At 38.9% G+C, this 16,309-nt stretch overlaps 2 protein-coding genes across 2 annotated transcripts in view; both read left to right on the forward strand.

The window, feature by feature from the left end:
* The window catches only part of LOC138402606 (uncharacterized), a 179,519-nt gene that overhangs the window by 92,459 nt on the left and 70,751 nt on the right, over nt 1-16,309 (forward strand). The gene's annotated exons all lie outside the window — the stretch shown is intronic.
* LOC117983882 (ras-responsive element-binding protein 1-like) overlaps nt 1-16,309 on the forward strand; it is a 38,059-nt gene that overhangs the window by 8,245 nt on the left and 13,505 nt on the right. Inside the window, exon 2 of the mRNA XM_034970512.2 lies at nt 6,016-6,101. Within this exon, the coding sequence (XP_034826403.1) occupies nt 6,044-6,101 (58 nt within the window). The 5' untranslated portion in view covers nt 6,016-6,043. The remainder of the gene's footprint in view (nt 1-6,015; nt 6,102-16,309) is intronic.

Genomic DNA, 16,309 nt, shown 5'->3' on the forward strand with positions numbered 1-16,309 from the left:
ATTATAGAGGTCGTTGTTAGCGTAGTTAGATATCGTAGATTTTGATTTTTACCCGATTACGGCAAAGCCAAAAGGAAGGGTTATGATTTTAGCAGTCTATGTAGGAATGTATGTATGTATGTTTGTAACTATTTTGTGTGTTCCACTGTAGCGGCTAAACTACTAAACCGATTTCAATCGATTCGTTATTATGGTCCGGGTGATATTATTATTACATTTCATACGGATAACTCAAGAACTATAATAGTGATTTTCATAAAATTTAGGATTCTAAATGTTCAAAAGGGTCTTAACAGATATGCAAATTTGTAAATGCGTAAGTCTGATAGTTTCTCAGTTATGGGGGGGGGTCGAAAGCGCCATGAAATGGTTCGTGTAAAATACACGCAGTCAGCGTGTCGCCGTTCTTGTTAGAATTTTTTTCTTATAAGAACTTGGCTTTTGACACGCTGCCGCGTGTCTTGATCTGTCAGATGTTACATCCAAAAAAGTGGGGTTCCCCAAATTTTTTTTTATTAAATTCTTCATTAGTTATTTAAAATTTATATGTCTACATTGATGCAGGAACCATCCAGGGCAAAGTACAAAAAGAGTAGGTAGATACCTACTAGGTCGGTAGGTGATAAGCATGAGGGTCGACCGTTGACTGTGGATTTTTTTCAGGCGTAATCGAATACTTCAATCTGCGCCTTGTAGCAACAGACAAGCTAGGCTGGTATTTCTTATTAGATACCTTGTTAGAATCTTAATGTATAATAGTAGTTTTATAATAGGTATATTTTTTTTTAATTTTCATGGCGGTGGCGGCGGTGGTTTTATAATTTTCATATTGGAATTCTTATTATTTGTTGTCATAGCGGCAATAGAAATACACATTCTGTGAAAATTTCAGCCCTCTACCCATTACGGTTCATGAGATAGGTACAGCCCGCTGACAGAAGACGGACGGATGGACAGTCAGTGGGGGCTTGATAATAGGGCACCCTTCGGTTACGGAATCCTAAGAGCAAGCTTATTGAATCTCGTCCTAAGTATTTATTCTGTCGTGTGAAGTTCCTACCCCAAGGCTAGAGCAGATTGAACTGTGGCTAGAGTTAATTATACCGTAAATGTATCAACTGGCCCACTTGCACAAAGACACTAATTGATTTAGTTAAATTTTGTAGTGCTATCACTTTTTGGAGAGAATATGCCTAATGGGTAAAAAAATACTGAACTAGTCTCAAGTGTCCTTGTGAAAGTGGGCCTAAATAATATAGGTATAGGCCAAGACTTACCTATAACGTACTCCATATCTCAGTTTTTCCCGTGTAAGTTTACGCTAAACTCGCAAACAAAGACAAAGGGGACCGGCTCAGCGGCTCGTTTGAAGCCTTACACTTTACTTAGAATCGTGTAAGAATTGTAATACAATATTTATTACTATCTTAGCATTGTCGATAAGCCGTTTGAGAGGCCGTGAGTTATATATTTTATGACTGTGATTTGTACTTGATGATCTCATGCATTGCCGCGTATCCGTATTATGCATCGAAATTAATCGAATTATCTTTACTGGGCACTGGACCTCATAAGAAAGCTCAGAGTCACTCGGCGGTTGCAGAGAACTACGCTTGGAGTTCCTGTACGTGATCAAATCAGAGATGAGGAGATCGGTAAAAGAAACTGCGGTTGCTGCATTGAAAAAAAAACCGGCCAAGTGCGGGTCAGACTCGCGCACTGAGGGTTCCGTAGGTACTGCAATCGTATTTTATCGACATTTTGCACGATAAATCAAAAACTATTACATATGCCTAAAAATAAATAAAAATCTGTTTTAGAATGTACAAGTCCAAGTTTCATATGATACCCCACTTGCTATAGTAATCTTACTTTGAAAGTTGAAAATAGCAATATTTGTTCGTGACCACAATTTAAATTTTTTTGTGTGATGTAACCACAAATTCACGTTTTTCAGATTTTTCCCCGAATGTCTGCTATAAGACCTACCTACCTGCCAAATTTCATGATTCTAGGTCTACGGGAAGTACCCCGTAGGTTTCTTGACAGACCGACAAACGGACAGACAGACAAACAGACAACAAAGTGATCCTATAAGGGTTCCGTTTTTCCTTTTGAGGTACGGAACCCTAAAAAAACATTTTACGGTGAGTAGGTATGTATTGTGCCATAAGGCAATTACTTGTTGTCCCAAAACTCACAGTTAAACGCGTTTAAAAAATTCGTATCCAAATTATTGTCAAACTAGCTTATGCCCGCGACTTCATTCGCGTGGATTTAGATTTTTCTATATATACTATATCTTGTGGGGACTTTGATTTTCCGGGATAGAAGTAGCAATTATGTCACTCTCCATGGATTTAGATTTTTCTATATATACTTATATCTTGTGGGGACTCTTTGATTTTCCGGGATAGAAGTAGCATATGTCACTCTCCAGTTTATAACTATAAGTATCCATGCAAAAATTCACGAGGATCCGTTGCTTCGATTGCAAAACTTTCCTTATAGCTATAGCGGTCAGGGTGCTTATCAAGCTATAGCTTGATGCAAGCTTCAAAGATCCAGGCTCGGTGCCGTATTGAGAGAACAATGATGAATTGATCATACTGTGCCAAATATAATGTTCTACGTCGCATGCGCTTCTGAGAAAATTGGCTGGTGTCAGGATGTACACGTCAGTAACCTTATATTATAAGGGTTGAGTTTATAGTTTACAATTTAGAGATAGATACCCTATCCTTAAAAGTAAAACCACAGTTAAAACTAGTTTATTAAATTAAACGGATTTTTAGGGTTCCGCAACTCAAAAGGAAATAAGGAACCCTTATAGGATCACTTGTTGTCTGTCTGTCTGTGTGTCGGTTCTCAGTTTTCCGAAAGCCGTTTATTCCTTTTAAGACCTACCTACCTGCCAAATTTCATGATTCTAGGTTAACGGGAAATACTCTATATAGGGTTCCTTGACAGACACGAGAGACGGACAGACCGATAGACAACTTTGAATGAGTCGGGGTATGATAACTTTGAATTGTACTCTCTGGCTGATTTAATCCTCTATGCCAAACGCGACACATCTTAGTATACTTTGTAAGTTTATGGTATTCGTAGCAAGTCGCATACCACAGGCAGGTTATTAGCACGCATTGTCTGCTCCGTAATAGGTCGCTCAAAGTGCACGGCATATGCTCGGTAGTCGGTCTGCTTGTTGCATTATCATACAGGCTTTCGATTCATACTTAGGGCCCGGACTAAGGGGAAATGTAGATGGATCCGAATGAACTTTTTCGTAAACGTGAAGCTAGTTATGTGTCACACACAACGTAAAAAGCGTGGCATCACGAGTTGTAATCGACAACTTGCTGAATTCAAATTCAGCAAGTCTAGCAATGGCGCTGATTCTGTTGTTTTTCGCTAAACTAAATTTAGAGTATCTGCATCCCTTTCTTTTTATATTGCTAAAAAAGTACGGAACATGAATTTTATATTTGAAGACTAAATTTTAGTGTACGTTCGTGACTGGTAAAATCACGAGGTTTGACGGCTCAAAATTAAACTTAAAACTGTCAAACTATGTCTGTCCTTTTCATATTATATTAGTAAGAAGAGGATGCGAATGCTCTAAAATTTAGTTCAGAATCAGTACCAATTGTCTAGTTAGTAACGAGTATGCCTAATGCGTTATTGCGATGCTCTTCTTACTGAAATTGCGCATTTTAGCATATTTTGTTTCGATTGGTTGTAGGTGCTAGGTATTTATGTTTTAATTATATTTTTGGCCCGTTTATCGTCTATTTCTTTTAGTCTATGGTTAGTGCATCAATGAATGTATGTCGGATTATTATACGTTTTATCAAGCAAACTGTTTTAGATTTGTATTGTTTTCAATCTATATATAAATGAGTAAGTACTAAGTAAATAGGTATATTGGTATTTATTACCAGATCTTACCTATCTAATATTTTATTGAATGATTTCGATGGAAATTTAAATGTAACATTTTGCTTTCAATCAAAAAGAAGTTTTTGGTATGAACTAAGTAGGTATTTTTTTTTATATACTTATAAAGAATATTAGCCATGTTAAATGACTAATATTCCCCTTTCCTCTCCAACTAAGCGTCAGGCTTGTGCTAGGAGTAGGTACGACAATAGTGCAACGGGTGGGGTTTGAACCGGCGACCTTTCTGTTTTCAGTCCACTCCTTTACCGGTTGAGCTATTGAGGCTATCGATCGATTTATTTCGAACTTTCTTTCTTTACGTTATAATGTTGACATGAAACAGATAATAAAGGACTAAGAAGTAACAATTACCTATCTAATAATCCATCTAATATTATAAATGCGAAAGTGTGTCTGTCTGTCTGTCTGTCTGTCTGCTAGCCTTTCACAGCCCATCCGTTGAACCGGTTTTGACGAAACTTGGTACAGCGATAGCTTGCATCCCGGGGAAAGACATAGGCTACTTTTTATCCCGGAAAATCAAAGAGTTCCCACGGGATTTTTAAAAACCTAAATCCACGCGGACGAAGTCGCGGGCATCCTCTAGTAAGTAATAATTATGTACCTACCCTACTAGTGACTCACGCGCCTCTTTGTCTAATAAAACACACTATCACATTAATCACGTCGTATTTATTGGTAACAGACACAATACGTCGATTATATATTATGCCTTCAACAATACTTTTCAAGTTAGCTATATTATACCTACTTGAATCTAAATGATACCCGTGACTTCGTCCGTATTTGGGTTTAATCTCGTACAGTACGCGGCCGAAAGTGATGAACCGATGCCTTTAGAATGACATTTCAGCTTTGTAGAGCATTGTCTCCGTCACTCATACCCATATTATGACGTTTTGTCGGACTCAACGACCGAGACATTGCTCTACACATCTGCTATCTCCTTCTAAAGATCGATGTTCATCACCTTTGGCCGCGTACTATAAGAATTTTTAACTGACAAAAAGTAGCCTATGTCCTTTCTCGAAATGTACTCTGTACCTTGAAAAAGTAAGGTGGGGGTAAAATAGCGGTTTGAACTTTATGTTGTCCACGCGGACGAAGTCGCGAGCAGAAGCTAGTTGAATAATTTGTCATCATTGTGATCAATCGGTATAGGAGTGGACTGAAAACCGAAAGGTCGACGGTTCAAACCCCGCCCGTTGCACTATTGTCGTACCTACTCCTAGCACAAGCCTGACGCTTCATTAAGCGTCAGGCTTGTGCTAGGAGTAGGTCCCCTTTCCTCTCCCATTGGAGAGGAAAGGGGAATATTAGTCATTTAACATGGCTAATATTCTTTATAAAAAAAAAAAAAAATCTATCGCCGGCTCCCTACACAGCACTGGTCTCCTCAAAATGAGAGATTTGGCCATAGTTTACCACGCTGGCCCAGTATGGATTGGTAGAATAGAATAGAATAGAATAGAATGTTTTTTTTATTCATGTAAACTTTTTAAAAGTGCTTATGAATAGTCAGGTAGTTTTAATTTACCACTAGACTTCACACAACTTTGAAAAATTATGAAGAATTCTCTGGCATGAAGGTTTCCTCACGATTATTATGTAAGCGTAGTCCGCGACAATCCGCAGCAATCGAGGTATGAGGTGGCGGGACGCCCCGCACACCTGTGCTCGCCCGCACCGGGCTAGTGCGGGGACTGTGCGGGTGTGTTGTTGCGGGGTGTTTAATGGTGCATAAATAGAAGTAGTAGATAGATACCTTATAGACTTACAAGCAAACGTTTCCGAAATAAGTCTATAGATTTAGCTGTGATGCGTCAATCACCTTAGATTAGTACCACTGGTATGATAAAGCTTTAATCCTATTAATATTATCCGGAGATATTTTCCTAATAAGATTTGTCTAGAAATACTGTGTTTAGTAGCAAGACTTTCTCTTCATTGATTTAACATTACTTACTTTTCAATTTGAATGTCTGAAGATTTCTGAAAGTGCTGATTGCTCCGCTGTAGTTTGGAGTCTCACAGGCTTTTCTTTTGTTTCAGGCGCCGCCGCGGTCGCGCGTCGCGGGCAATGCAGGGAGCCGCCACTGCGCCTGCGCCCCCCGCGGCCGAGCCGCCTACGTCACAACGTGAGTAGAGCCTACCTTAATAATGCCGACTTCTATTAGACTAGAAATGGCCACTATTTTTGAAGCATGTTCGTAGGTGGCGTTTTCGCAGGAGTTTCCGGGATGCAAGCTACCTCTATACCAAACATAAATCGGTTAAACGGTTGTGTCTTTAAGAATCCCGTGGGAACTCTGATTTTCCGGGATAAAAAGTAGCCTAAGTTTTTCCCCGGGATGTAAGTTAACTCTGTACCGAATTTCATCACAATCGGCGTGAAAAGCTAGCAGACAGACAGACAGACTTTCGCATTCATAATATTAGTATAGAAGTAGGTATAGATTGCACATATGGATTTTGCGCAAGTTTAATCCAGATATCCAGAATGTGTAGGTACTGTACCACAATACGTATCCATTTACCGTCACACAGTAATGTAATGAACCTTTCATCTTGCAGCAGTTATTTATTTAATTAAAATCTATTATAGTGTTGATGACTTTTTGAATAACAAATTTTAAATAATGCATAGAAATAGATATTTGAATTATTTAATAACTTTTACATGATGACATAATAATATTTTAAGGTGAAATGAGATGCTGGGTTCAATACCCCTAAGATACGGTATCATACGGGACATACGGGATACGGGGTTTAAATGATTATGATTATGATAAAAATGTAATGTAACATAATAGCCTATTATGTTACCCGCGAAGTTCATCTGCGCACCATACAGTAAACACCATCAAGCAGAGGATGTGAATACGACTCCGGACAATGAGCCATGCCCATAAGCTATTAGCCATGATCGTAATGGAGCCATCCCGCAAGATGACACGTGCCACGAGCGCTGGTAATAGGATGACTGGTGATAAACACGCGTCATACCTACATACTCCTAACCATAGAGCGATAGTATATCCAAAGGAAAAAAACTGGCCAAGTGTGTGTCAGACTCGCGCACCAAGGGTTCCGTACTACAGTTGTATTTTTTCGACATTTTGCACGATAACAAAAACTATTATGCTTAAGAATAAATAAAAGTCTGGTTTAGAATGTACAGCCCTTTCATATGATAACCTCACTTGGTATAGTAATCTTACCTTGTAAGTTGAAAATACTAATTATTAGTTCATGAACAGTTCAGTTCGTTAGGTATTCTTATTTACTGTCTATCTTTTCCTTTATACCTACTGTGAAAATAACATTTCTTGATAAGTATAAGACGTATGTTATTCTAAGAAGACGTATAAATGGTCCCAGTTTCGATTTCATAGGAAGTAGGTAGGTACTAGGTAGTAGCGTTCATGAAGTTAGGGAAATCTCTTAATTCAGCTTTAGACGAGAGTTTTAGAGAGAGAGAGACAGACAGACAGACTGTCTGTCTGTCTGTCTGTCTGAGTCTGTGAATTTAGGGTTAGATCACACAAAAAAATTAAATTGTGGTCATGAACTAATAATTAGTATTTTCAACTTTCGAAATGAGTGACTATATCAAGTGGGGTATCATATGAAAGGTCTTCACCTGTACATTCTAAAACAGATTTTTATTTATTTTTATGCATCATAGTTTTTGAATTATCGTGCAAAATGTCGAAAAAATACGACTGTAGTACGGAACCCTCATTGCGCGAACCTGTCTCGCACTTGGCCGGTTTTTTTTAAATCTCGCCGGAACTTCTCTGGGATTAAAAGTAACCCATGTGTTAGGTAAGTTGTTGTAGTGTAAGTTATCTCGAATCCTAACAGCCAAATCGGTTAATCATTGTGAGGTGAAGAAGTAACAAACATCCAAACTTTTTCAAACTATTATCTATATTCACTATGTATAATTAATCCTGATAAATATTTTTTTCTCAAAAAAGTAAGTTTGAAACTTGCTTACGTAATATACCTATCCACTTACATTTTAGTGAGTGATTCTATGGAGTTATAGTCATATGTATAAAAACTACTTGAGATTTTACCGCAGAATTTCAACATACCTACAGTAAATTCTATAAGTACCTACCTTGCTGATAACTAAGTTATTATCCGCCAGCCAATAAGAAGAATATACATAAAAATAATTGTTCATACATGCCAAAGTAATTGATGTGTCATGTTTATTTGAGTTTTATCTTTGAAATTCTCGTTTAAAGTAAAGTGATAAAAAATATTTTATTGATAACATTGTAAAGTAAATGAAGTATGATTTTATCTGCCACGGATTCGCCCAGGTAAACGGTATTGGCTAATGCGCAATTATTTTAAGCCAATAGTGGCGCCGATTGCAAATAAAACATCTGACTGACGCTAGAGGTCAACGAACTTTGCGTAGATAGATGCTGCGGGGTCAATGCTGCGACGTAAGTGGGCGAGTTACAGCTATAGGTACATTGCAGACGAAGCGGTGATAGCCTAGTGATTAGTACTACGTCCGCTTTCTTTTCGGGAGGTCGGGGGTTTGATCCCGCGCACGCACAACTAACTTTTCGGAGTTAGGTGCGTTTAAAAAAAATTAACATCAGTGAAGGAAAACGTCGTGAGAGTTCTTCATTTGCATGCCTGAGAGTTCTTAATGTTCTCAAAGTTGTGTGAAGTCTGCCATTCAGCATTGGGTCAGCGTGGCAGACTATGGCTACCCTTCTCACTCTGAGATGATTGCGGGTTTGAAAAATACTAATCATAATAAAACTAGTATAAGGCTCGTTACTGGTATTGGATTGTGTTCACGTAGTAAAAGAATAATGCTAAGTTTTTGCTAGCGTATACCTCGTATATTATGTCTCAGGTCAAAAGTAAACTGCAAAAAATAAAAGTATTAATTAATAAACGGGCTGTCTTTATATTAATTACTAGCTGATGCTCGCGACTTCGTCCGCGTGGATTTAGGTTTTTGAAAATCCCGTGGGAACTCTTTGATTTTCCGGGATAAAAAGTAGCCTATGTCCTTCCCCGGGATGCAAGCTATCGCTGTACAAAATTTCGGTAAAATCGGTTGAACGAATGGGCCGTGAAAGGCTAGCAGACAGACAGATAGACCGACAGACAGACAGACGGACAGACACACTTTCGCATTTATAATATTAGTATGGATGTATGTATGTACTTACGTGCTTTAATACTATGTTGCGATGAGTGGTGTGCCTAAGTTATAAATTGTAGCCCACAGGTGTAACCAGTACTTACCTATAACCTACCAGTTTATTACATGGTATGATCTGAAAAGTAGCTGAACCAAATGTAACTTATTGCATAAGCGAAACTCGTTGACTGGAAGAAGCGTTTTAAATCTAAATCTAATTGACACACAATTTACTAAGCCATTTTTACTGCATCGTTTGTAGGGTTGACAAATATATTTTTATAAAAACCGTATCCATTCTTTATATTTTTCAAGAATTTAAGTTCTCGTGGACGCGGAGGCACGTGTGGCCTAGTTGCGACATCGCATATCAGTCGATTGCGCGCTGCTTAAGCAACCAAAGTCGGTAACGGGATGGATTCCCAACTTTGGCCTTTTCGTTTACCCTGTGCCTCGGAGAGCACAGATCTCTGACTTTTGTTTATCCATAAAGCTAAGAATTGAAATAGTACCTACTCTTAGTCGACTAACGAGAAAGATCTAGGAAGTGGAAACCCACCGCACTATTAGCCAAGAAAGGTCACTCAGTAATGAGGAATAGGTACAACCCGTTTACTGAAAATTTGGACCTGCCGTCGATTAAAAATTTAAAAAACAAGTGGCAGACAAAAATTCGTAGTACGTGTATGTTCGCATCTTTGTCACTGATACACGTATCTACTACGAATTTTAGTCTGCCACTTGTTGAGTTTTTACTTTTTTTTAATTTTTAATCGACGCCAATTCCAATCTTTTAGTAAACGGTAGGTACCCGTGGTAGGTACTATACAGAGAAAAAAAGGACGCGGAGACAAATATCTGCTTACAAGACTTCTTTTTAAGGGAAATGTAAAATTTCAGGTGAAGTACCTAACCTGCTACTACTACCTGCGGGGATAGTCTAGTCACTAGTGGCCAAAACGGCCGTCGAACCTACGGCCCCCTGAATACATGGGGTCGGAAGAAGTTATGTGCTTTTAAGAAATTAAATATTACTTGCTTTAATGGTGAAGAAAACCTGCATGCCTGAGAATTCTCCATAATGTTCTCAAAGTTGTGTGAAGTCTGCCAATCCGCACTTTTTAGCGTGTTGGACTGTGGCCTAAACCTTTCTCATTCTGAGAGGAGACCCATGCTTAATTGTGGGCCGGCGATGAGTTGATGATAGGTACTTACTACATACTAGGCAGGTATAATATTTAGTCAAAGTCAAAGTCAAATGATTTATTCAACATAGGTAGGTAATAAATTACTCTTTTCGATTGCCAGTTGTTGGATTTGTAAGATATAGTTGTGATAATTATTACGCAAACTTAAAACTAAAGCTACGAGGGTTCCAAACGCGCCCAGGACTGAAAAGAGCCCACAACAAACTCAGATTCACTTTACTAGAAACTTTAGATTTTATTATACAAAAAATTACATAGAACCGTGAAATATTGACGTATTCGTACCTACCATAACAACAAATATTACTTACCAAATGTTTGTTCAAAAGAATACCTCATCAGAGCCTCATTAAGACAATCGGAATTCGGTTTGCTCAGCCGCCCGCTGAGGATCTATCTCTCGGGAGCGAACAACATCCTTTTGTGCTCAGCGCACTTGTGCACACATATCTTGGAGGATTACGCACGCTCTCATATTTACCTATGTACCTACACCTACCTATATACACTAGGTATAGTATATTTTGAGACGCTTCTAGACGAATTTTTATTTTTATTTTTTACTAGCTGATGCCCGCTTCGCGTGGATTTAGGTTCTTAAATCGCCGAGGGAACTCTTTGATTTTCCGGGATAAAAAGTAGCCTATGTCACTAGGTCTTTAACAACAAAAAAACGTAATTGAAAGACAAACCAACAAACAAACACACTTTTGCATTTATAATATGGGTATAGGTATTCAGATACAAGTTAGCCCTTGACTGCAATCTCACATGGTGGTAAGTGAAGATGTAGTCTAAGATGGAAACGGCCTAACCAGGAAGGGCTATGGCAGTCTTTTCTACACCCATACCCCTTTGGTTTCTATACACGGCATCGTACTGGAACGTTAAATCGCTTGGCGGCATATCGCATGACGAAGTCTCCCGCCAGACCAGACCAGAGAAAATTTAGAAATTATAGAATTTCAAATTTCCCTTGCTATGAATTGAACCCAGGACCTCCCGCTAATAAGACATTGCGCCAGGAAGGTCGTCAGGTCGTATTATTTTATTTGAGGAGGCATGCTGCATGATATTAATCGCATACCTACCGCGAAAATTGATCGTGCGCAACGCAATTTTTTTAATATCTTTGAATTTTACAATAACTTAACTTCCGCGCACTCTTTGATGTAGGAAAACATTAGCATCGTAAAATTGAAGGAAAAATTCTGAATTTCTTTGCATACAGACCTACTCCCATTCTAAGGCTGAGTTCTATAAAGCGCACTTTGACTTTGCTTAGACATAAGATTGAGTTATGTAAGAGATAAATGAACGCCCCGCACACCCGCACAGCTCCCGCGCTAACCCGGTGCGAGAGTGCGCGGGTGACGTGCTGGGCGTCCTCCCGGCTCATACCCCCATTGCCATCTCAGCCTGTCGCGTACTATAGTGCTTCTCGTGTGTTGTGACTTGTGTCGGCGTTTTCGCTGCGCATATATACCTACGTTTGACGAACGTCTACGCTAGAGAAACGCTAGTGTGTAAGGACTCTTATAAAAAATTTATCACTCATTAGGGAATGTAACTGTGAATTTTATCAGATAAGGGGGCAAAGCCGCGCCGGGCCCTGTTTGGGCTTCGGCAAATTTGGGCAATTGGACCGCGATAGGCGAGATGAGTAAAGGTATCTGTCACGTTGGATGACGTCACTTCCGCCGGATAAGATTAACGATACGGGGACCTTTAAAGAAATTCTGTATTGAGTTTAATAACTAATGCTTAGTAACTATAGAAAGGTATGAAAAAAATTAGGGTTCCTTTTGAAGTTTTGAGGTACGGAACTCTAATCGGTTCAGTCATTGTGGGCTGAAGGAGAAGCAAACGGAAAGAACTACACGGCATCGTAGCGGAACGCTTAATCGCTTGGTGGAACGGCCTTGCCGGTAGGGTGGTAACTAGCCACGGCCGAAGGCTTCCACCTGACCAGACCAGGCATTTAGAAATTATAAAATTCCAAACCCTGCCAGGATTCGAACCCGGGACTTCCCACTAATAAGACCACAGCGCTTACCACTGCGCCAGGGAGGTCGTCAAGTTGTATTGATAAAGCTGTCTATGTATTTTAAAATAAATAGGTAAATTGGGATGAAAGTCGTCCACTCGTCATCCCTTATTGTAAATGCGAAAGTGTGTTTGTTAGTTGGTTTGTCCTTCAATCACGTCGCAACTGTGGAACGGATTGACGTGATTTTTTGCATGGGTATAGATCCTGAAGACCTGGAGAGTGACATAGGCTACTTTTTATCCCGGAAAATCAAAGAGTTCCCACGGGATTTTTAAAAAACCTAATTCCACGCGAACGAAGTCGCGGACATCAGCTAGTCATAAATATATTTGAGACACCTTATAAAAAATGTGGTCATATTAATAGGTTTCTCGACCCATGAAAGGTAAACAACCTTCCCGATGCGTGTAAAAGTACCTTAAGTACGAAGTACGTGCGGGATTTGTTAATGAATCGTCTCCAAATTCTACTCATCTCCCACCTTTGTTCAAAGACTTTCAAATAGAAGGAGCTACCGCCGAGTTTCTTGCCGGTCTTTTTAGAAGGGTATTCCGATCCAGTGGTAGAATCATTTGACGATACAAAAGCGAAGTTTATTCGATGAAAATCTTTATATTCTATTCTAATGAAATATAATTGACATGCGGTCTAAGGTATAATGTCGCTGGGTATGTCGCAAAAAACATACAACAAACAGGCTCTGTTCTTATTACCTACTACCTAGGTAGGTATACTGGTATAGGTATTCAATTTTTATAATTAGGTACTTAGGTTTCGGGTTTCACAATGAAGCGGTATCTATCGGTCTACTTCGCATTGCATTTATCTAGTGTTTGGAACAAAAAACGACAAAAAAAGTAAAACAAAAGAAAAAATTCGTCTCGGTCATTCAACTTGGTTTCGATGGTCCGATGGGACTATCTTAAAAGTTAAAACCCAGAGGTGTCATATCATTAGGCATTGTACACACGCGCGTCCTCTTACCGCCTGCCATCTCTCGAGAAGGGCTGTCACCCGCAGTATTTTTTAAATGTTCAGCGATAAAATGGATGAAAATGGGGAAAAAATCTAGTTGAATTTTACATGATTTTTTCACACAACTACTAAAGCATAAGTAAATAAATAAATCAATAAAAAAATCCATCAAGTGTGAGTCGGACTCGCACAGAAAGGGTTCCGTACCATCTTAGAGGAAATAACACTTTTAATTATTTTTTTTAAATTATGTAGTGGTAATATTGAAATTTTTAGTAAGTATTTGTTGTTATAGTGGCAATGGAAATACATATTCTGTGAAAATATCATGTCCCTACCTATGATGTTTCACGAGATACAGCCTGCTGACAGACAGACTGACGGATGGACTCATGGGCACTGAGTTAGCGAATCACCACACTTCAGTGAAATTTACAAATCTTCTATTTAGAGTTTTGAATTTTGAATGTACCTTGTTAATAGCTCTTCGGACTTTGCTAAGTTACAAGTTTGTGGCAACCCTACCGAAGCCCTCAGCATATTATTATGTGATTAGCATTCTATCACATCTACACTCGCGCCTGCACTAATTGAAACGGTTTTCCGTTGAGAGAAAGCTATTGGCACTTCATCGACTCGATTTGGTGGCAGTAGGTATAGGTTATATAAAATGCATGACGTTTATGTACAGCAGACTGCCTGCTATACTGCTGGCTGTTTCCCGCGACTTTTTATATTTGTCCTGATTTTTTCCACGCGAAATTAAAAAAAAGCTGTGATAGCCTAGTGGTTAATCGGAGGTAATACCCCACTTGATATAGTTATCTTACTTCGAAATATGAAAATCCTAATTATTAGTTCATGACCACAATTTTTTTTTGTGTAATATAACCACAAATTCACGGTTTTCAGATTTTTCTCCTAATACCAGCTATAAGACCCACCTACCTACCAAATTTCATGATTCTAGGTCAACGGGAAGTAGGTACCCTGTAGGTTACTTGACAGACAGACGGACAGACAGACAACAAAGGGTTCCGTTTTTCCTTTTGAGGTACGGAACCCTAAAAAGTAGCCATATCCATTTCCAGGTTGCAATTTATCTCCGTATTAAATAGATGGGTACTTAATGCGCGAATCTGACTCGGACTTGGCCGGGCTTTTTTCAATTAAAAATAGTTTTGGCTGTAACATGACACCCTTTCTCCAACGATGGTGGGCACGGCATCATAACCAGGTGGCAGCATGGTAGGAGCAAAGGAACCGTTAAACTGTCGCGGAAGACGCCCTCCTGACTTGCATTCATTATTCCACCATAAAATGCTTTCGCCAACCAAATTTCGCCAAATTCCATTAAAAAAATCCAAACAAAAAAAATTAAAAATTAAATTATTTATTTTTGAAACGTCGTTAATTCTCTCAATCTCGATTTAGATAAAAAGTTCACGTCGAATCATTAATTGTATCGTGTGAATTACCTACCCAAGTAGGTACCTAATCAGAAGTACCACGAGACATATTAAACCACGAATTCGTTATTTTCTGTTTATCAATTTCAGGTTTATTTAAATAAAAATGTCTAAACGTTAACACTTTTCGAGATATCGTCTCACAAAACTAAAAAAATATACATAGCTACCTATAATAAATACCTAGAAAAAATATTGCGTTCGAATTTTCGTCTGGATGACTACCTAACTAAGAAAATTTTATTTTTGTGCCGAAAGAGTAGGTACCTAATGAATAATGTGAATTCTATTTAAAGGTTTTATTAGTTACTTAACCCATATTCCATACTGATATTATATATGCTAAATTGTGTCTGCCTGTCTGCTAGTTTTTCACCAATTTTAATAACCGAAATTTGATACAGAGATAGCATACATCCCGGGGATTGACATAGCCTACTTTTTGTGCCGTTTGGCACGCGGACGAAGTCGCGGGCACCATCTAGTGCTCCTATAATGTAGTGTAGGACGCAAATTCCTTTGCCGATGCAATTTTGAAATCGCCGGATAGTGTCTATGGTGACACGGGTGACACCCATAGATACATGGTGTAATTCAGTACCGTTGAGCTCGTTGGAGTGTGGCAGAAAGCGGTATTGGCGACGTCCCTACCATATCAATCAAATTATAATATTACCGTTACAAAACTCATAGCGTTACCGCTTATACCTGTGGCAATAAGAGCCAAAACGCCGTGTAGTGGCAATCTAAGGAGCTGATATTGTCTGGATGGTGATAGGTCTATTTAAATTCCGAATAAGCGGGAAGGAGGAAGTCACGGCGCAGGCATGTATGTCACACCTTTTCTCCGTATATGAACTTGAGTGAACTCTGCTGAGAATTTAATGACTGTAACTACTTCTGTTGGCCTGAAATAAGATGAAAAACAATCAAAAAAGCCAAAATATGTATCTTATTCCTCACGAGAGCTGCTACTTTCGCGAAGGTATACCTACTCGAAACCCGGACTGGGCAGTGATCTATCAAAAATATCCAAAAAAAATTACAGATAGCATATTTCTAGGCGAATCATGGTTTCGTTGCTAAAAGACGCCCGTAGCGAGGATAGTGGCAGAAAATGTGATTAATTCTGTTACAGGTACACAATCTCTAAACTAAATTGACATGGCTAAATCTAGCGCTATACTTTTCCGCAGGCACTTACGAAAGGCATAGAACCATTGAACTGTTATACCTACACTATGATTAAAACCTATATAGTTCTAGTTTAGTTCAGACTTTAGACTTTAAAGATTGTGTGCAGTACGCGGCAGAAAATAAAGTACGTCGACCTTTAGAAGGAGATAGCGGATTTGTAGAGCATTGTCTCTGTCGTTGAGACCGACAAAACGTCATATATAGGTAAGAGACAACGCTTTGCGAAGCCGAAATGTCATTCTAAAGGCCGATATATACA

The sequence above is a fragment of the Maniola hyperantus genome, chromosome 7 (assembly GCF_902806685.2).
Source record: "Maniola hyperantus chromosome 7, iAphHyp1.2, whole genome shotgun sequence".
Lineage (NCBI taxonomy): Eukaryota > Metazoa > Arthropoda > Insecta > Lepidoptera > Nymphalidae > Maniola > Maniola hyperantus.